Source organism: Desmodus rotundus, chromosome 1 (genome assembly GCF_022682495.2).
Source record: "Desmodus rotundus isolate HL8 chromosome 1, HLdesRot8A.1, whole genome shotgun sequence".
NCBI classification, from domain to species: Eukaryota; Metazoa; Chordata; class Mammalia; order Chiroptera; family Phyllostomidae; genus Desmodus; species Desmodus rotundus.
The window spans coordinates 120,528,368-120,548,623 of NC_071387.1; the positions used below are offsets into that span (position 1 = coordinate 120,528,368).

The following is a 20,256-nucleotide window of genomic DNA, read 5'->3' on the forward strand; positions in this document are numbered from 1 at the left end:
AGTGCCAGCCACCGGACTAAGAGGGAGCTCCTCGTCGGGGTGGGTGGGGATCCGCACGAACGGGGCTGGGCTGGGGGCCAGGCAGCCTGGAATCTATGGCTCAGAGGTGCCCCTATGCAAGGCTGGCACTCAGGGGGCTTGGTGGGTATGGGCTCCACAGTGCCTGGCAAGCAGGGCCCCAAGGGAAAGGGACACAGACATGGAGTGACAGGAGGGCACGGCTCGAGGGCGCCCAGACGGAAGCAGGGATTCCCCAGGAGCTGACGTCACATCTAACACACGTCACACATTCAACCACAGTCTGATGGGTCTTTCAAAGGAATGGATTTCTCTTTCTGATTGGGTTGCTGGTCTGCCCAAGAGAACCGAGACACTGGGTTTGGGTTTCAGCAAAGCTCTGGACCCAGTCGTGGGATTCCTGGATGGAAAAAGGGGCAGAGACCCGCTGTGTGCCAGGGGCCATGCCCCAGGCTGGCAGAGCCTGACAGGCAGAGCCCCAGCTCCCTGTGTGTGCTGCTGCAGGCACCCACCAGCCTCCCGAACCCCTGCCACAGGGCGCTGGCACCGGTGTGGCTGCAACCGCCTTTATTCAAAGTGTGCAAAGCCGAACATGCAAGTGCAAATGTAACTTAGGAAGATCTGCCTGTGGCTCCGAGGTGGCATGCTAAGATGTTCTTCTTGGCCAAGGAGCACCTGGCTGCTCAGACCAGCCTGTGAGTCTGAAGAGCCTGTGCAGCGGGGTGCTCATTGGAGACTCCTCACCTGGAGACCAGAATACCTTGCTAAAGAATAAAGCAAAAATCATAGTGGTCTGGGGGCAGGGAGTGGGTAACAGAAACTACCACGCCCTCCAGGGCTCCTTAGGAGTGGGGTGGAATGTGACAAAGGGAGGCTGGGGGGATGGACTCAAAGGCTGCTGGCCTGCAAGGAAGGGTCCTCGATCTCTTGGGAGGTGGTGGTGGATCCTCGGGGAACCCTAGGGGATCCCAGAGCCTGGCACAGGGAGGCCCAGGGGGATCCCAACTGGATTAACCATGGCCAGAGAAGTCACAGCACAGCATCTCTGCCACCAGAGCTAGTGGTCAGGCTGGGGGTGGGGCCCAGACGGGGCCACCGGCTGAGACAGGGCCCAGCCTGGCCAGGCCTTGGGACTGTCTGGGCCTAGGAGGCCTGAAGCGGCAGAGACATTCTTTCGAAGGGGCCCACGGGGACCTGGGACCTCTGGAGCTCTTAGGCAGAGGGCAAGGGCAGTTTCCGCAGGGGACTCCCTAGGGAAGTCTAAGTTATTAGAAGCGGCTGAATAAGCAGGGGGTGGGGATGCTGTCATCACTGGTGTGAGCAGGCGGCTCTGGGATGTCACTGCCACAAGTCCCCGGCCGCCGCCCCTTTGTCATTCTCATGGAACTTGTGCAGGTGATCGGCAAACCTGTGGGGCACAGAGACCTTTGCTGTGATCAAGTGTAAAAAGGAGAGAAGTGTGCGTGTGTGTGTGTGTGTGTGTGTGGAGGCACAGAGATCTCCAGGGGTTGTGCACCATGTGCTGGGGTGGGGGCTGAGCAGAGTGGGTGTGTGGGGGGCTGTGGGGTGGACCTGAGTAGGGGGCAGTGGTGGAGGGCTGGGGCAACAGAGGACAGAGGAGGAGTTCCGTGGTGCTGCCGGGGCTCAGTGAGGGGCTGTGGTGGGACTCGGGGGCGGGGGGAGGGTGTCCTTACTTCTTGGCGCAGAAGGTGGTGCAGTCTCTCTCCACACTCTCGCTCCACGCCAGCTTGTAGAGGACCTGGCCGGGCAGAGATCCCATGAGCTGCCTGTCCCGCAGGCCCCTACAGCCCTGGGAAGGCTCTTAGGGCCCCGGGGTGGGTGGGCCTTAGGGATGCTCCTGTGCCTGCCTGTTGCAAAGATGGTCAGACAGGCCCGCATGTGGACATACCACCCCTAACAGTTTTGGCTGCACCACAAGCAGGGCCAGGGCACGCTGGGCTGCGGGGTCAGACTGGGAGCTCAGGCTAGCCATATAGGGGCCATCTTGGCTGTGGCCTCGCTGGGACTGGGGGTCTCCAAGGCTGAAGCCCTCCACAGGCACGCCCTGTGCTCCCCTCTCCCCTAGCTCAGCGCACAAGCAGCGTCACTAGGCGGCTGTGTGTGCTGTGCCCACTAACAGGAATGCTGCTCTGCACCTGAGGAGAGTCACTTCAAAAGGCCCCTTCCTTGTGCAGCCTACCTGGCTCTCCCTTAGAGGAGTGAGTGAGACCCTCTTTCCTGCCTTCCTCAGACTCCCAACAGCAGCCCTCCCGTCTGTCAAGCCCGTCCAGGACCGGGCCCTGGATGGGGATGGAGTAGGCCAGGCCTCCTCCATGCAGGGGCAGGGCTTCTGCCCCAGCCAGAGGGCCCAATGGGTGGGCTTGTCATCCCCAGGGTGGGCTGAGGCCCTCGAAGGGGAGAGAAGTGGCTAAGAGCGGATGGTGGGGTTTGGGGATGGCCTGGGTGCCAGGTCACAGTACCAGGGTCCCTTCCGCCCCTGGGAGTTGGGGGCGTGGTGAGTGCTTCCCCACCACCTGCCAGATACTCACCAGGAAGACCAAGCAGTGCAGGAACAGCGTGTAGAAGAAGCTGATGGTGCGTGCCATCTTGTTCGAGAGAACCAGCCGCCCCTGAGGAGCAAGTGAGGTGTGGGATGGGAGTGGGGCAGGCCTCACCCCCTCCAGCAGGGCTGCCCCGGGCTCCTGCGGAAAAGGCCCCGGGGCAGCAGGGGCAGGGCAGGGCAGGCAGTCGGCTCCCATTCCCCTGTATCGGCAGGAGTTTGGGCTCCAGGAATTCTAAGGAAAGCCCCCCGCTGCAGCAGGATTCCAGAATCTACCACAAATGGTGCCCTGAGAGGAGATGTCCCAGAGGGGAAGGGACCCTGTTCTGGGTCACACAGCTTCTCTTGGTAGGGCATGTGAGGGGTTGGTGGTGTCCCTGGGGCTCCTCCAGGCTGGGCTGGATGGCATAGGTGATGAGGTGGCCTGGCAGGGTTGGTGTCCCTGGGGGCCAGAGACGGAGCTCAGGCCTCTCCCAGGTGGGCACAGGGGAGGGGTCTCACCATGCTGAGTGTGGCCTTGTCCCAGGGGCTGAGGCTCAGGTACTTCCGCTGCCGCTCCTGAAGGGGGGGGATAATGAGGAGGGGACCCCAAAGACCCCACAGGCCTGGGCTCACTGCAGAAGGGACCCTCCCCCGTTGTCCCTGCAGAATGCCGGGGGACTGCCAGGGGCCTCCCTGGTGCCCAGTCCTACTTGGCATGACTCCCCAGGCTGCACCCAGGGACAGCTGCCTCCTGCTTTTGGTGGTGGCCCATTCTGCCATGGGACAGTCTTTCTGGGCAGGGCTTCTGTGGCCTGAGAGGTGGGGGAGGGGAGTTACAAGGATGGGGGAGGCTACCGCAGGGCACTGCCACCGGGGATTCTCCTCTGATTGCGCCCCCATGGTGCACACCTGGGGTCAGTCCATTTGCTGTCACGCACCCTCACCTAGCTGTCAGGCCAGGCCAGCATTCCTAGAACTCTGGGCCTGCCTGGGGTGGGAGGGGGCGGGCCCTAGGCCTTCATGGCACCACCATGGGCACGCAGGCTGCCCTGGTGGTCTGCTGGGGGGGGGGAGGGCAGCGGGAGCCTGGGCCTGCCGGAACGGATCGGGGCTGGCGGAGTGAGGAGTAAGGGGAGGCTGAGGCCAGGGGCGAGGGTGGCTTCTTCGGACATCCCTGCCCAGTCTGGCCCGGAGGCCAGGCTCACACACCCGCTTGCTGAAGGAGGAGAAGGGGTCCAGGCGCTCCTCATACTGGGACGAGTACCGAAGCTCTGTGTCATCGCTGCCGCCACCCTGTGTGGGGGGGAGGGGGAGAGACCAGTCACGGGGGCCCAACAGTAAGGCCTGGGCAGAGGGACGAGGGCTGGCAGGGCCAAACGGGAGCCTCAGCAGCACAAGGAAGGTGGGGAAGGGGGCCCACAGTGACAGTGAGTGTGGCTGGGGACAGAAGTCCAGGGGCACTGCCCAGGGTCAGAGTTTTCCCACAAGGTCAGGGCCTCAGTGCCTCAGGGCAGATACGGGGAACTAAGGTCCAGGCAGGGGCTGGAATGTATAACACAGACAGGGCTGGGCGCCACGCGAGGAGGTGGACTTGGAGGGGGTTCGCTGGGAGTGTGTGGGGTGGCTGTGGGGAGCAGACAGACCCGCACCTATAGGACCAGAGAAAGCCCAGCCAGCCACCTGTGTGTGTTACCGGTTTGCACAGAGTATGGGCGCCCTCTTGTGGCCAGAGAAGGGCTCCAACGGGTGAAATTGGGGTTAGTGGTTGAGGATCCTGTCTCCCGAAGACCCTCAGCCAGAAGTGTCACCGTCTCTGCCCTTCTACCGCCCACCCATAGTGTCTCCACAGTCACAGAAAGGTTGTCTTGCATGAGGTAGCCCCCTGTGAGGCCTGAGGGCTGAGCGAGACCAGGGGCAGCCCTCCTGGGCCCAGAACAAAGTGAGTAGTTTTCTGCTCTGTTCTCTTGTTTTTTTTTTTTTTTTTTTGACATTGGACCAAATTCTGGTATGGTTTTCCAACAAATGTCAGTGTGTGTCCCCTGCCTCTCAGTGTACCTCACCCCCTCCTGGCCGGTTCTGATGGATGAACCTCTCTACCAGGGCCCCACTGTAGGGGTCTTCCCAGCTTGGGTGGACGCCCAGCAGGCAGAGGGGGTCAAGTGGCCCGGTGCTGCCCAGCAGGTCACTGCCCCGCCCCCCTGCCTTGGAGTGCTGGGCCCACCTCTCTCCCTGCCTGGTACCCCTGGGGCTGAAACTGCAGAGGCACTCACCCGGCCAGGGTAGCTCTGCAGGAACTTGATTTTCTCAAAGAGCTTGATGTTGTCGGCGCGCAGGCTGTCCAGCTCGCTCTGCAGGGCTTGGATGGTGTGCTGGGCCATGCGGTTCTCCTGTGGGAGGCAGGGCGGGTGGGCAGGCAGGCCGGGCTAGCAGTGGGGGGGGGGGCGGGAGAGGCCGCCACCCCGGCACAGGTGCTGCTCTGCTGCCTGGAGCGACTTCTTTGCCGGGGGCCATCTCTTTGACTTACTGAGACCCTGTTCTCAGCTTTTAGAAATTATTATTGACATAGAATGTATATGACGTAAACATCACCGTGTTTAAGTTCACAATTCAGTATTTTTTTTTTTAGTATCTTCACCATTCCATCCCACTACTTCCAGAACACCTCATCACCCCAGTAAGAGCCCTTGCCTGTCAGCAGTCACCCCCGCCCCCCAGCAACCGCTACCCTACCTGCCCGCCCAGTGCCTCTGCCTGCTCTGGATGCTTCTTGCAAAGGGAATCAAACACCATGTGGTTTTAATGTTTTAATGTTTGCCAATCTAGGGGCAAAGTGAGATGGGATCTCAGCTTTCAACTTACTCAAGTCTTTAAACAGGCTTTTCCTTCACATTGTCAAACATTCAAAGAGGACTAGAAAAGGACATGGTAGGATGGCGATTCCCCCCCAAATTAAACACAGAATTACCGAGGGGTGCAGCAATTCCACTTCTGGGGATACAGCCCAAAGGACTGAGAGCAGGGTCTTGAAGAGATATTTGTACACCCACATTCCTAGCAGCTCTATGCACAGTGGCCAAGAGGTGGGCGGCCCGTGTTCCCGGACGGACGAACATTAAACAGGGGTGGTCTGTCCGTGCAACGCAATGTGACTCAGCTAAAAAAGATAGAAATGCTGACACCTGCTACCACGTGGAGAAAGCTGGAGGACACTGTGATGAGTGAAATAAATCAGTCACAAAAGGACAGATACTGGGTGATTCCGCTCACATGAGGTACTTGGGTCATTCGGAGAGACAGGGGGTAGAACGGGGCGGGGCGGGGCGGGGCAGGGGGCGGGGCGTCAGTGTTTGCCGGGTGCGGAGTCGGAGGTTGGGAAGACGGGAAGGGTTCTACGGAAAGACGGGAAGGTTGAGTGCATTTAATGCCACTGAACCGCACACTTAAAAATGGTTAAGATGATAAATTTTATGTGTGTTTTGCCTCAAATTTTAAAAGGTACGTGATCAAAAGTCTAGATTTTTAAAGCAGAAGGTAGAATACTTGGCACTTTTTTCTCTCCCACCTAATTTAGTTTGAAGGCCTTCTTTTAAGGGCCGCACGGCATTGCAGCGTGGCCGTCCGCGGGCCAGGGTGGGCGTGTGGGAGCTCCCGCCCACGGCCTGTGCGGGCAGCTGCGAGGGGAGCATCCCTGGCCCGCCCTCGTGTGAAGCCTCACGAGCCTGGGTCACAGAGGGTCCCACTGGATCGGGCCCACCCTGGTCACAGGACCAGCACTGGGCCTGGCCTGCAGGGGGCGCTCAGTTAATGTCTGCCAGCCCCGGTCTAAGCTTGGAAACCCCAGAGGGGAACTGTGAGTTTGGAGAGGAAGGGTTTAGAACTTCTATCACCAGGGCAAGCAATGGCTCTTGGAGAAGAATGGAGCCCTTCCCAGCTCCTGTCTCTCCTGGGAGGGTGATCGGGGGACTTGGCTCTACGGGATGGGGGTCTGCAGAGTCCCCAAGGCCAGGATGGTGCCACCTCTGGGTGCTCCCCTGGTCTGTCGCTGGCCCCCCTGCACTCTGGACCCAGTGGGGACACCCTGGAGGCCTTACAAGAAACTGCTCCTCCTACTTCTTTGACTCTGTCCCTGACCCTCTCTCATCCCCTGTCCCCTACTCTTCCAGGACCACCGTCCTCCTGCGGGTGCCCAGTCACCTCCCACGCACCAACAGCACCTGCGCGGAAGCACCTCACGTTAAAGGCCCAGACGCCACAGGATCAGTCGCCTTAGCAGACTGCCTCTTTCTCACGGCGCCCCTCCAGGAAGGCTGACAGCTGGGCACCGAGCGGCCAGCCTGCTCGCTCAGCCCCACAGAGGCCGGCCCCATCCCTAATCCGCTCACCTCTAACAATCTCAACAGACGCCCCTGTCTCCAACCTGCCCCTGCATCTCCAAGTCCCCCATCTGGTTCACGGGGTTCTTCCTGGATGGTGGCAACCACTCTGCAGCCACCGTCTGGGGCCAGGCTTCTGCCCTGAGCTGGCTGTCCGCCTGGTCCTTCTGACCCCCAGGCTGGCAGTGTTGTTCCCCTGCTTAACTCCTTCACTGGTGCCCCGACGTGGCAGTGAGGCGCTTGCCTGGCAGCTTGTCTTCCCATTGAAGCCGTGGAATGACCTGCCCTCCCCGCTGGCTTGTCCCACATCTCTGCTCAGGTAGTCACCTCCACCTGGGATGTCCGACTCCTCTTTCAAAACCCAGTGTGGCACAGCCTCCTCCAGGAAACCCTCCCTGACTACACAAAACAAGTCTAGTCCCACTGCAGTTTATGGGCTGTGACACATCTTCTCCCCCAAGCCTGAGTATCCCCCACTGTGTCTTCAGGTCCTGGGAGTGCAGGGGAGGGAAGCCAGAGACTCACAGCCTCCAGCTCCTGGTTCCGGGCCCGGAAGCGCTCCCGCTGGCTGGAGATGATGGAGAGCAGAGAGTCTACCTGGCCCTCGGGGAGGGTGCCGCTGGCTGGTGCTGAGGGTCCTAGGAGGGAAGAGACAGTGTCTTGGGGTGGCAGGAGTCAGAGCCTAACAGGGGCCCTCGGGTTGGGGGGTCCCAGTCCTGAGGAAGCTCTGCCTGGCGGACAGGGAGGGGTAGGACAGGAGAATAGGGGCCCTGGGAGGGGAGGCCCTGCCCATGCTGTCTGAAGGCCAGGCCCCAAAGCCCCCACCCTGTTGCTCTGTACTTTGATTGAAGAACCCACCCTGCATCTGCCAGACTGGGCCCCCCAGCTCCAGGGGAAGCACAGGGACTCTGAGGGTGCTGGGAGGCTGTGAGTGTCTCCCACCCAGGGTTCTGGCCTTCGCACTGTAGGAGGCCACCTCCCTTCCAGCTCTGGGAGCTCTTTGGCTGCATTTCCACGCGAAGGCCTCCCTGGGGAGCTGGCCCCTACCCACCAGCCCTCTACAGGCCACTGGCAGAGTCAAAGGGTGTCAGGCCTCAAGGGGGTGGTGTCAGGCTAAGGCCTAGAGACAGTGGGAGCGGACGCCCCTTTTATGTTGCTGCTGCATTGCTGTGATGGGGGCCCTGACTGTCTTTGGGGGAGGGGGCATGCTCTTTGGGGACCAGGGCTCTGGCTGCCCCACCTCCTTCCCCTTCCCCGCTCCCAGCTGGCCCGTGGCTGCGTGGGTGGGCCGGGTCTGCCCCTCCTCACCATAGAACAGGGCTGTGGCCTCTTTGATGGGCTCCGGGATCTTCTGCAGGCCATGCTCAGCTGCACCCTGCAGCGAGAGGAAGAGGTGGGGGAGGCACCTTCGCATGTGGCATCGAAACGTCCTTCCAAAGTGCCAAGCAAAGTGGGGGGCAAGGAGTGGTTGGGGTGGTCTGGTGGCAGGGGCGGGCATAGTGGCGACCACAGGAAGGCCTAAAGAGGCCGCCTCGCATGGGCCGCCAAAGCGAAGGCAGGGTGATCCCGGCCTGCTAGCCAGCCTGCTGCATGCCCTGGGCCAGTCCAGCTTCTCCCCTGAGCCCCTTCTCTTCATTTATAAAATGAGGGGGGTGACGTGATGACCTCCAAGGGCCGTTTGGGCTCCAGCCTCCCATGATCTCGAGGCCTCAGGTCCTCTTGCTGTGAGAGGGGTGGTAATCCTGGCCTCGCTTCTGTCCAGGGCTCCCGGGCAGACGTCCCTGCCAGTGCCTGCCTCTCTGCCCTGTGGCCTGGCCTCCTGAATCCGGCCTTCAGGTGAAGGTAGCAGGCAAAGCCCAGAGAAAGAGCCCTGAGCAGGTGGTGAGGGGAGTGGAGAGCGGGCTCACCTCGGCGTCTGGCCGCTGGATGGACTGGACGGTGCTGAGATCTTGCTCCAGGCGGGCGATCAGCTCCCTCTGCTCGGCCGCTGTGGCCACGGCCTCGGTGACGTGGCCCTGCAGCTCTGCGCAGCGCCCTGTTGCCAAAGGAAGACATGGTCATCAGAGGGGGCCTAGTGGCGCCTTGGTGCCTCCCCCCTCTGCCTCTCCAACCACCAGCCAGTGGGTAGGACTCCCTGGGAGCCTCAGTGAAGTGCCGGTGGCTCCCTCCCCACCTCCCACTGCCCACAGGAACACCATCAGAGAGGCCAGCAGGGCCAGGGGCACTGCTGGCCCTAAGAACTCTCTACAACCACAATATTCCCTGGGTAGGGAAGGCGCCCAGGTCAAGGACTTAGGAGGAATGGGTTGACCCCAGCACTGCCATCACCAGCTGGGTGAGCCTGGCCAGCCTGCTTCCCTCTCCAGGCCTCACTCTGCCTCTGTCACCAGGGAAAAGAGGTTGAACACGAGCCCCAGTTTTCTCCCTGGCTGCCTCCATAGCTCAATGCCCAGAGGAGCCTCGGGGGTCACAGAGGTGGGGAAAGGTACAGGAGGTGCAGTGGGAGGGTGGGGGTAGGGGTGGGCGGGCCTTGAGACCCCTTGTGGGTGGGTGAGTGAGGGGCCCCACCTCTGGACCCAACAACCAGTAGCCTCTCACCCAATGGGCTCCAGTACATTGGTGGGGATGGGGTGGAGCCCCAGGAATCCCCTGACCCACGGACCTGTCCCTCTCTTCTCCGCCTGAGTGCTAGCTGTCTTTACCACAAAGCAAATCCAAAATAATTCTGTTTGGAGATGTTCCTGTCCTTTTGGAAGGTGGGAGATGTTGGGGCGGCCTTCCAGCCCAACCTCTGTGGGAGCCTTCAGCAGCTACTGGCAGGGAGGACCTGGGAGCTGGGCAGACCCAGGTGAGTTCTGCCTCTGCTTCTGGTTGGCTGTGTGGCTCTGGGTGGCTGAACCGCTTGGTCTGGGCCTCACTTGTAAAATGGTGACGACAACAAACTTTTCTCAGGGCCCCAGAGAGGGAGGCCCAAGCCCTGAGGCACAGGATGCTGTCCTTTGGGCCAACAGCATGGCCACCAGGGGGCACTGTGGCCTCAGAAATGTCCCAGAAGGTCCCAGGCTGTTCAGTGCAACAGGGACTTTGAGCCTTCCTGGTGGACTCATCCCTCACTGTGCACCCTGCTGGCCGGTGTGTCAACCCAGGCCTGGCTGGGCTCAGGCCCCTGGCCAGGGCAGGGGCGCCGGCTTCAATCCTACCTGCTCCATCTCCTAGGTGCCTGCTGTACGCCAAGCCCTTTACACACCTCACAACAGTCAGTCCGGGCAGATGATCCCCGTTCTACAGACGGACTGAGGCCAGACCCCGGGGTGTCCACCCCAGCCATGTCCGAGCCCTTCCCCACATCGGGGAAGGCCCCGCTGGTTCAGCGCCTGAATAGATTCCTTCCTTCAAGCACCGCTGACCCCTCTTTGTACCTGGCAAGCAGGTGGTGTCAGCAGAAGTGAGGGGGGTCTGAGGTAGGGTTGGGGGAAGAGGCTGGACCCGAGGGCAGGGCCAAGTCAAGGAGGGAGGCCTGTGGGTGGCAGGGCTGGGGTCTGGCCCACAAGAGCTTCACGCAGACCCCATGGACGAGAGGCCCGAGTGCCATAGCCTGCTGGCCTGGGGTGGAGCCCTTGGCGCCAGGCCTGTGGGACGGGACTGAGGAGAGAGTCACCTTGCTGTACCACTAGTGCTTAGTAGGTGAGGTGGACGGATTTGTGGGGAGATGCGGGAGAAGGACCTTGGGAGGGGACAGGTTCAGTTCCGGCCACTGGGTATCCATAAGGACCGCTGCAAACAGGAGCACTCCCCAAAGTGGTGTTGGGACCGACTCCTGGGGGTGGGCAGACAGGTCCCAGCACAAGCAGAGGGTGTGGAGCCCAGAGAAGGCTCAGGTGAGAAGCACCCCGCTTTCAGGGAGGGGGCCCCAGGGACAGGGAGCCAGGGCCGAGGGGGAGAGCCTGTGAGGAGGCGGCCCAGCGGGGCGAGCCCTGTCCGTGCATGTAGCCCGGCGCAGAGGGGAGGCATGGCACGAGGGCTGGATCCGATGACAACATTTTATTTTGTCTGTCACCGGTCTGTGTCCACCCCAGCATGGCCTCAGCCAGGACCCTGTGGTAGGAGTGACGTGCAGCTCCTGGAGCCACCTGTGGGCACGGGGGAGACATGGGGTCCCCAGGCTGGTTTTCCTGTGTATTTGTGTCTGTGTCTGCAGCTCAGGGGTTGGGCACACAGGTCCCTGACAGCAGGCTCTCCATCCTAGGCAGCCCCAGCCAACTGGTGCCGGGGCGCCTCGTTACGCTGGCCTGGGGAGCGTGCCACCGCTGCCGCTGCAGCAAACGCTCCCACACACAGGGTTAGCTGCTAAACTGATCTCTGGGGCTGCCAGGCTGAGTGTTGGGGTAGCTATCCCTGAAGGGGTGGCGCTGGGTGATACTGAGGCCTGACTGGCTGTCATTCACAGCAGACATGGAGGACAGCTTCCCGTGAGTCCCAGCAAAGAAGCTGAGCGCGGGCAGGAGAGCTGAGGAGACCTGGACAGGGTCTGGGAGCCCAGCTGGATCCCAGCCGTGACCTGTCGTTCCACGCTGGGGGGAAGAGAAGGCCAGGAGACTGACCACGCGGCACGCCTGATGGAGGGGTGCCTCCTCTATGCCTGGCCTCCCACATGGGGAAGGGGAGAGCAGCAGCGTGGTTTGGCTTTAGGACTAGAGGTGCTAGTGGGACAGCTAAGGGAGCCTGTGTGGGGGGAGTTGGACACGTGGGCCTGAGGCTTGAGATGTGGGCAGGTGAGAGCTCCCTGCGTAGGACTGGCTGAGCACCGCCCCCCGCCCCGCCCCGCCGGCTCCATCCCAGCAGCAGACGGGGAGTGCAGTGAGTGGAACGGCCACATTCTCTGAGGTGACCTGGAATACACCCGGAAAAGAGGAGGCCGGAGGCAGGATGGAAATCAAGAGAATGTGTTAAGGCACCAAGTTGAACAGGGACCACCAATGGGTGAGGAGGGGTTACCGGTGTCCCCAGAAAGGCTGCACGAGGCCCCGGCCCGGTAGCCAGTTGGTTAGAGCATCGCCTCAATGCGCCAGGGTTGTGGGTGGGCTCCCTGGGCAGTGCGCAGACAAGAATCAACCAAGGAAAATGCATGAGTAAGGGGAATAACAAGTGTTTCTCCCTCTCTCAAATCAATTTTAAAAAAGAAAAAAGAAAAGAAAGACTGAGTGAGGTAAGAGCTGGAGTGATCTGCTGGTGAGAAGTTGGTCCAGGTAGCCGCGGGGCGGGAAGCAGTAGGGGTGTGGAGGAGGGACCTGGGGGCCACTCTGGACATACGCCCCAGGGGGCTTATGATGCGAAGAACCTGGTATAAGGGGCATGCTCAAGGAGGAGGGTCTTCAGGAGTATAGAACATGCAGAACGGAGTATCTGCAGCGGGGAAGGAGCCTCTGGAGGGGGAGAGGCTGCTCCTAGGAGAGGGAGGGGCAACAGACAGATGAGTGTGGGGGGAGGTGGAAGGCAGGGACAGAGGACTCCTGGCCTCTTCAAGGTGGCAGGGCTCTTGTGCGATGGGCCCAAGATAGCCTCCTATCCTCAAGAAAGCCCATGGAATCCTGCCGTTCTGGGGGGATCTGAGAAGGCTTCGTGATGATGCATTTCACAAAGGGGAGAAACATCAAAGCAAGGTCAAGGTCAAGGCTTAGGAGGCTGGACTATGACTTAAGGTCAAGGCACGTTTCTGACTGCAGACTGATTAAATGCAGAACCTTATCACGACTGGATGTATCACAATGGCAAGGCCTAGGGCATTGTGTCTGCAGCTTTCTTGAGGGCGGGGGCTCTGCATTATTCTGTCCGCCAGCCGGGCAGGCGCTCTGGAGCTGCTCAACACTCATCAGCTCTCTGCCTGGAGGGCTCTGAGGGGAGCTGAGCTGCTCACACAGCCACCCCACCCCTGCGCCTCTGCACCTGTCCATCCCCACAGATGGCCAGAGGTGAGTGCTGGGCACTCCCTTTGCCTGCAGGTGCCAGCCCCTCACTCCCATGCAGGGGGTCCCCCAGCAAGTGCCCTCTCTGCTGCAGCATCAGCTCTCGCCTCTTCTTTCCACAGGCACGCAGCCATGCTCTTCTCCCGTCAGACTCTCCCCTCCTGACTCCACTGCCCCCTTCAGCAAAACTGCCTGAAGGGGTGGTCTATTCTGTGTTCACTACTCTAAACCTTTCCTGTCAGACTCAGATGCCACTATGTCAACTGTCCTTGCCAAGGTCACACGTCGCTGTGTGCTCAGCCCTGGATGCTGACCAATCAGCGCCCAGCTCCCAGGTCCCCGTACCCTCCCGGGCCTCCTGTCCTGCTGGCCACTCCTTCTCAGCTTCCCTTGCTGGTTCTCCTCCTAGCTGTGCACTCTGCTGCCCCGGGGCACCGTGCCTGCACACGTCCCTCTTTCCTCCTGTTCACTCTGCCACCTCGAGTGCCATTGATAAGCCGACGGCTCTCCAATGTATAGCTCCAGCACACCCCTTTGCTGGGGCTCACTCTCTACCTGGGTGTAACTCAAACTTAACGGGTACAGACTGAAGCCCGATACTGTCCTCCCCCCCAACCCCAGTCTACTTTGCCGCTGCAGGGCCCCATCGCACAGACCCCAGGATGCAAGGCCATCCTCCAGGGGCCCGTGCCTATCTCTTGGGGAGAATCCACCTTGTCTCTCACTTCTTGCATTTAATCTGCCCCAAGTCCTATTTTTTGCTCTACCTTCAAAGTGCATCCAGAACCAACCACTTCTTGCCACTGCCGCCACCTGGTCTAAGTCACAACCTCTCATCTCGATTATGGCAACAGCTTCCTCACTGGTCCCCCTTTTCCACCCTCACCCCTAAAACCGAGTCACACAGCAGCAGCAGCCAGAGAACCTTTTAAACAGCAGGATTGGATCACACTCTGTTCAAACCCTCCAATGGCCCCCACATCCCCCCACACAACAGCCGAAGCCCCGCCATGGCCCCCGAGGCCCCACCAGCTCTGTGTCCGCCTTGTCTCTCCAGCCTGCTGGTCTGCCCTGTGGTTACTTTGCTCCAGCTACACCGGCTCATGGCACATACGCACCACAGGGCCTTCATACTTGCTGTTCCCTCTGCCTGGAATGCTCTTCCCTTGGATCTGCATGGTTCATTCCTCACCTCTGTCAGACTGTTCAGGTGTTACCCTCTCAGCGAGGCCTAGTCCGACCACCCGATTGACCACTTTAACCTGGGGGTCCGCTTGCTCCCCCTGAGTTTATTTTTCAACCACGACACTTACCACCGTCAAAGCCACTATGTAATTCACTCACTTGCTATGTTTACCGCTTGTCTCCCCTCTAGAAGGGAAGTTCCATGTCTGTCCCCTGCAGTGGCCCTTACTGTGTATTGGCTGACTGGCTGAGTGGGTTCCCCCGGCAGGGAGGCACCGCTGGCTGGGCCCCATCAGCGAGAGCCTGGCAGGGCCAAGCTGCCTCTGCCGGTCCCACCACCTGGCGGTACCGGCCAGGCCTCAGCTGGACCCCTACGGGCCAGGCCCTGCCGCTGGGACTGCACGTGTGCCAGCGCAGAGCCCCGGGGCGACCCTGTGCCTTGCGAACAAATGCACACCTCGTGGCGGGTGGGGGGCACCCTCACCTGGCTGCAGATGCCCTCCGCTCCACCGGGGTCCTTCTAGACATCAGGAAGGGCAAGCCTCACCTAGAGCTGCCCCGTCCTGGCCTTTCTGTCATTGACAACGTGGTTCCGTACGCCCTTCCCCAGCACGGCACTCGCTGCCCCTCTGACGTGCCTCTGCCCCTTTCAAGGCCGCTCCCTGGGAGTCCTGCCCTTTCCCAAGTAGCTGACCGGATGCCCCCCAGTACCAATGAGGACCAGCCCAGGCTGAGGTTCTGCACCTGGCCCGTCTCCCCTCTGGGCTGTGAGTGACTCAGGGCCAGCGGACACCTAGCCTGGCGCACGTCCCCGGCACAGAGCAGGTCCGAGTGGTTGTCTGCTGACGAGACGGATGAGGGAGCCCGTCACGCTGACCTCAGCACTACTGGCGCCTGGGCCAGGCCGTTCTTCGTGGGTGTGGGGTGGACTGCTCTATGCATTGTGGGGTGTGTGTCAGCGCCTCCGGTCACTCTCGAGATGCCAGCAGCACCCACCCCTGACAGCCCAAAATGTCTCCAGGTATCACCGAATGCGCTGAGGACAAAGTCACCCCTAGTTGAGAACCAAGGTCCCAGAAGATCTGGTCTCCTCGTACATGGGAGGCTTCTGGGTTTGGCTGTGAAAGGACGGGGTTCAGCCTTGACAGACCCTTAACTTAGACAGGTCCCTAAGAGCAAACCGCCTCTGGAAGGCGCAGCCTCCTCTGCACAAGGGTGAGGAGCAGGTTGGGACCGTCCTTCCTGTCTGTGACCGAGTCCAGGGGTGGCTGCCTCAGCCACCTGAGGAGCCTGAGTCTTGAGTCTTCAGCGGAGGGCTGAAGAGACAGCTGCGGGGCGTGGGGGACTGTGCTGCCTGGGCTGTGTGCCAGGTGGTGCCCCGCAGGCAGTGCCACTGTGATGGGAGGGTGGTGGCCGCGGGGCTCTGGCAAACCCGCTGCAGCGCCTGGCCCTGCGCTGGCCCCTCCTGCTCTGGCACAAGGGGCAAACAACTTTGAATGGAGGCGGCTGCGACAGCCGCCAAGTTTGATAAAGTATCACCCGGGTCGACAGGCACAACAAACATGTACTGAGTGCTCGCCACGGGCTTTGGAGCCATGCGGAGCAGCTCACAGATATTATCGCTCAGTCCTCTCTGCAGCCCTGTGAGTTTGGCGTTATTATATTCCCTTTCCAGAGACGGAAACAAAAACTCAGAGAAGCGAAATTCATTCATTCTTTCCGAAAACATTTCCTGAGCTTCGTCTAAGACTTGCCCAAGGTCACCAGCTGGTCAGAGATGCTGGGACTCCAACTCCAATGCCACTTGACCGCAGGGAAGGGCTCCGACGCCTTCCCCTAAAGTGAGTGGGGTGGGGTCCTCAACCTAACTCCCTAGAGCTCTGCCCCCCACCCTGAGCAGAGCAGCTCTGCTTCGCCTGTTCACAAATAATTTTGCTTGAAAAAACAAAACCACAAAGGCCCTTTCTACCGATGCTCAGAGTCCAAGCTTCTTGGAAGAGACAGTAACTTCCGAATGCCTGCCCACGGCTGGTGGGGGCTGCACCTCCCACTTCTGTTACCACAGCTCACCCCAGCTGGGTGGGCCAGACTCCCATCAAGAGCCTGCAGCCCAGACCACCCCCGCCCCATCCCCGCTCCAATATCACAATCCGAACTTTCCCATCGGCTACCAGCACCCCCACGCTTCAGGAACCCACCCCGTGCTGAAGCGGAGAGCAGCAGGCTGTGGGCCTCCCGGAGCCACCACGCGAGCACCACGGAGGAAGAAGCAACCGTACCCCCCCCCCCCCTGCAGCCGGCGGAGGCCCTTTGAAACGCAGCAGACAGGACCCAGACGGCGCCCTCCCTCACTCCAGCGACTCCATCTCATTGCCCTGCCCCGTCCACCTGCAGTTGTGTTTCCTCAGGGCGTCAAACACGGCACATCACCCCTTCGGACCCACTCCACCACAGGGCAAGGGGGGAGTCCCCACAGGGAGGCTGAGCCCTGTCTGGGCCGGGCACTGCCCACGCGCAGCCACAACGTGACATCTTGCTTCCCTGGCTGCCCTGGGGCCGGCGGTTTGCAGAACCAGAGTCAGGCCTGCAAAACCGAGGGCAACTGCTGCTTTGCGCAATTAAATCTCGCTTTAAAAGCGCTTCGGGAGACTCTCTGGGTAAAAGGACTTTGTGCTAAGTGGGTCTGTATTGTTTTTTACATTTTACTTTTTAACTTAGCTAGTAGATCTCTAAAAGGGGGGGGCATACCTAAACTAGCAAACAGAAAAGCAGCAGAACGGGAGCTGAGTTAGACCTTAGTTTGTCAAACTGAGGGAGCTCTGGTGGTTTTATGCTAATTGCTCCCATCTTTGTTGGGGGGCAGAAATTTGGGGACAGCTTTAGACATATCCATGCCCTTGAGTGACCCCATGAGACTTGGGGCTGCCGGGTCGGGGGCCCCTGGCACTGGGGGGAAACTGCCCCAGGCTCTGGGACCTCCCACTGGAGGGAGGCTCGAGTCCAGTTTAACTTGTAATTCTGTGTCACGTGTGGGAGCTTCACAACTGAAAACTACAAATTAACGCACAAGGAACGGACGCCTCCCAGTCACACAACAATCAGGGTGGCGGATCTTTTCCAACCCTGCAGCTCTCAAGACAAGGAACATCGGTCACAAGCCTGTGGACCACTGGCGGACAATTCTCAGAGCTCTCCCACCTCCAGCCCCGAGAGGGGGCGGGAGAGGCCCCTCTCACGGGCCAGACCACTGCAGAAACCCACGCGACACCATTCCCTCCTTCCGGAGGGGGAACGCACCGGCCAGCACTGACAGACGCCCTCAGCTGGTCCTTCTTCCCATCAGGAGTCAAGGACACACCGAGTGACCCTAACAGAGCAGGCGGAGGCCAGGCAGAGGTGGCTGGCCATGGCCCTGGGCACCCAAGCCCATTTACTGTGCTGCTGCCAGCAGCCCAGAGCCATGCCCGGTCCTGCGGGCCACCATGTCACAGACGGAGAAGTGGATGCTGGGAGAGCCAGTGCCTCAAAGGTGCCCACACAGTTAGGGCGACAACCGTGAGCAGGGACTGTGTGTCTGGACGGGAGACTGGGCAGCGCGGCCTGCTGGCGCCCCGACGCCCACGCACCCTGCCCAGGCCTGGCTTCGTGCCGCCACCTGCCAGACGCCACGCACCCCTGGGTGCACGGGAAGGTGGAGGAACGGCTACCTTGGAATGGCAATGCTCGAGACGCCTTTCGACCCCGAATGACAGTGTTTGCTGCTTCTCAGGCCAGAGCATTTTAAATAAAAACGACCCACACGTTCTTGTGTTTGTATAAAAGATATTTACTTCAATTATCACACCTAGGGTGCTAGTGAATAATAATAATACATGGTGTGAGTTTCATACAGTGATATTGCTTCTCCATATCATATAGGGACCGTTGTACAGTGCTGAGAACAAACATCGTATGGCTAACCAAAGACAGAAGGGACAACACCGAGGGGCCGACGGGCGCCTCCCCCACCCCCCATGCCAGCCGGATCAACTTCTGACTCTTAATGTTGAAAACAAATAGCAAGAAATAAAAACGTTACTAGAGATGGGTCACAGCAACACAGCAGAGGCTTCTCAAAGCTATTTGTACAAAAAAAAAAAATGATGCCTTTTTTTTTTTTGGTCAATTGGGTCTCTGTGAGGATTTTAAAAAAAGTCTGTGATTGTGAGTATTAACAAACGAGCTCTAAAAACATCTAAGACTTAGTGCGTTACAGAAAATATAAAATACTGCTAAAATGTAAGACACCACGATATGCTGGGGGGGGAGCTGAGCTTATTGAGAATTCTCCGGAAGAAGCCCGCCGCCCTGAGAGCGCTGGGCTGCTGCTGTGTTTAGTAGTCTGGACGGGGGCGTGGCTGCCCGCTCGCAGGCTAGTAGTTATTGCACAATCGCAAAGAGCTAGGTCTTACTCAGTGGACAGGGGTGTGGGAAAACCACCTTTTCTTTTCCCACTGTTACAACAAGCTATCCTCAAATGCTTTAAGAATTTTGAATGAATCCTCACATCTCCAAAATGCACAGCATTTTCTGAGGGGGGGGGTCTCAGAGGGTGGGACACGAGATGCCCGTTTTCTCAAGGAAAGAGGCAGAAAACGGCTGGACAGAGAGAAATGCATAGACTAATTAGAAATGCAAACCCTTTTGGGGCGATGAGGGCAGATATTTCATTGGAGGGCATTCTTTCAGAGAGATGAGAACAAAATCAGGACCTCCGATGATTTTCAGAGAAGGGGAAAAGTCGTGGCATGAAAAGTCAGTCGGGAGTCGGCGGGACCCTTCGGGGTGGAGGCAGAGGCAGGCGCCTGGCTCCACCTGGGGCGGGCAGGGCCCCTGCCTCGGCCTGGGGGGTGGGCTTTCTTCTCTGGTCCCCATGAGGGTGAGCCCACAGGCCCCAGACCAGCGCCACTTCACCCTCACAGCCCAGTGCAAGCAGCTGGGTGTCTTGCTGGCTGTGCTGCTTGCCTCGGAAAGCTCTGTCCACGTCTAACCTCCTTCCACATTTAGCCACATCGAAGGGGGAGGGGCTCCCTCCGACCTCCTTGCTGTGGGTCCTCAAGCCACAGCCGAACGAAGAAACACTGTTGCTTTAAAAGATGGTTTTGACCAAATTAGTATGCAAGAAAAACAACAACAACAACAACAACAAAAGCCAACTAAAACACGTCAACCCACGTGAGCCTTGCAAGAAACCACTCTCTCACTCGGAAGTCATAGCCTTGGCCAGGCCGCCGCGCCCTCTCTGACCGGGGCTCACGGAAACTTCATGAACCCAGAAGTCTTACAGAGGCTCTAGGAGGCTTTGGGGAACTGAATTTTGCTTTTCTTAAGTCTCCTCTGCAGCTTCTCACACGAGTGTTCTTCAACTCGGCGTTTCCTCACACTGGTAGATTTGTGTTCACCAACTCTCACTTAACAAGTCAGACACGTGGAGACCACCAGTTTCTGAGTGGCCACTCTGGAGGCAGATGTCTGGTTCTGCTGGAGAAGCCCCCCGTGCCCCCAGTCAAATCCCCAGGTCCTTCGGTTCTTTTTGGGGGGGGTGGGATGGGGAGGGCAGGAGGCAGAAGACAGTAACCACTGGAGTGATAGCAAAAAGCATTCATAACAACAACAACGAAACAACACAAAACAACAATATACTCCTGATAAGTACTTAAATGATTAACCTAATAATAAATAGAAGAGGATAGAATAATTTTTTTTTTTCTCAAGGAAACATCCTTTTATAATTATCCTCATGCACACTGGCAGGTCAGTAGCAGTCAATCCATCTCACCAAGAAAAGGTTAAGTGCTGGAAGGGATGGCTGTGGTCTCACACTGCAGAGGTTCTCAGCTGCTGAGTCACACACGCCCGCCCCCGCCCACCCAGCGTTTCTGGCCCAGCGCTCTGCAGGCCTTGCTCAGTGGTCAGAGCGAGAGGCCGGCCGGGGGGCGGGGGCGGCCTGTTTTCCCTTCAGTTCACGAACACGTGGAACTACAGTGAACGTACTCATCCACAACCTGAATCGTCCTGGTCTAAAGCTTACTTTGAGTTCATTTGGTGTGCAATACATTATCTCTTAAAAATGAAGAAAAATGATTTCTATTGCACAGAGCTTTTACACATAGTCATCTATTTAAGTGCTTTCTGT

At 59.2% G+C, this 20,256-nt stretch overlaps 1 protein-coding gene across 3 annotated transcripts in view; it reads right to left on the bottom strand.

Annotated features, from left to right (window-relative positions):
- Nucleotides 1–570: 570 nt before the first annotated feature.
- Nucleotides 571–20,256, bottom strand: part of CUX1 (cut like homeobox 1) — a 366,222-nt gene continuing 346,536 nt past the window's right edge. For all 3 annotated transcript variants that reach the window (XM_053930362.1, XM_053930359.2, XM_053930356.2), the window contains 9 exons: nt 8,841–8,968; nt 8,242–8,308; nt 7,459–7,571; nt 4,831–4,947; nt 3,770–3,853; nt 3,080–3,136; nt 2,568–2,648; nt 1,713–1,777; nt 571–1,426 (listed from right to left, as the gene is read on the bottom strand). In XM_053930362.1, the coding sequence (XP_053786337.1) occupies nt 1,357–1,426; nt 1,713–1,777; nt 2,568–2,648; nt 3,080–3,136; nt 3,770–3,853; nt 4,831–4,947; nt 7,459–7,571; nt 8,242–8,308; nt 8,841–8,968 (782 nt within the window). In that variant the 3' untranslated portion in view covers nt 571–1,356. The remainder of the gene's footprint in view (nt 1,427–1,712; nt 1,778–2,567; nt 2,649–3,079; nt 3,137–3,769; nt 3,854–4,830; nt 4,948–7,458; nt 7,572–8,241; nt 8,309–8,840; nt 8,969–20,256) is intronic.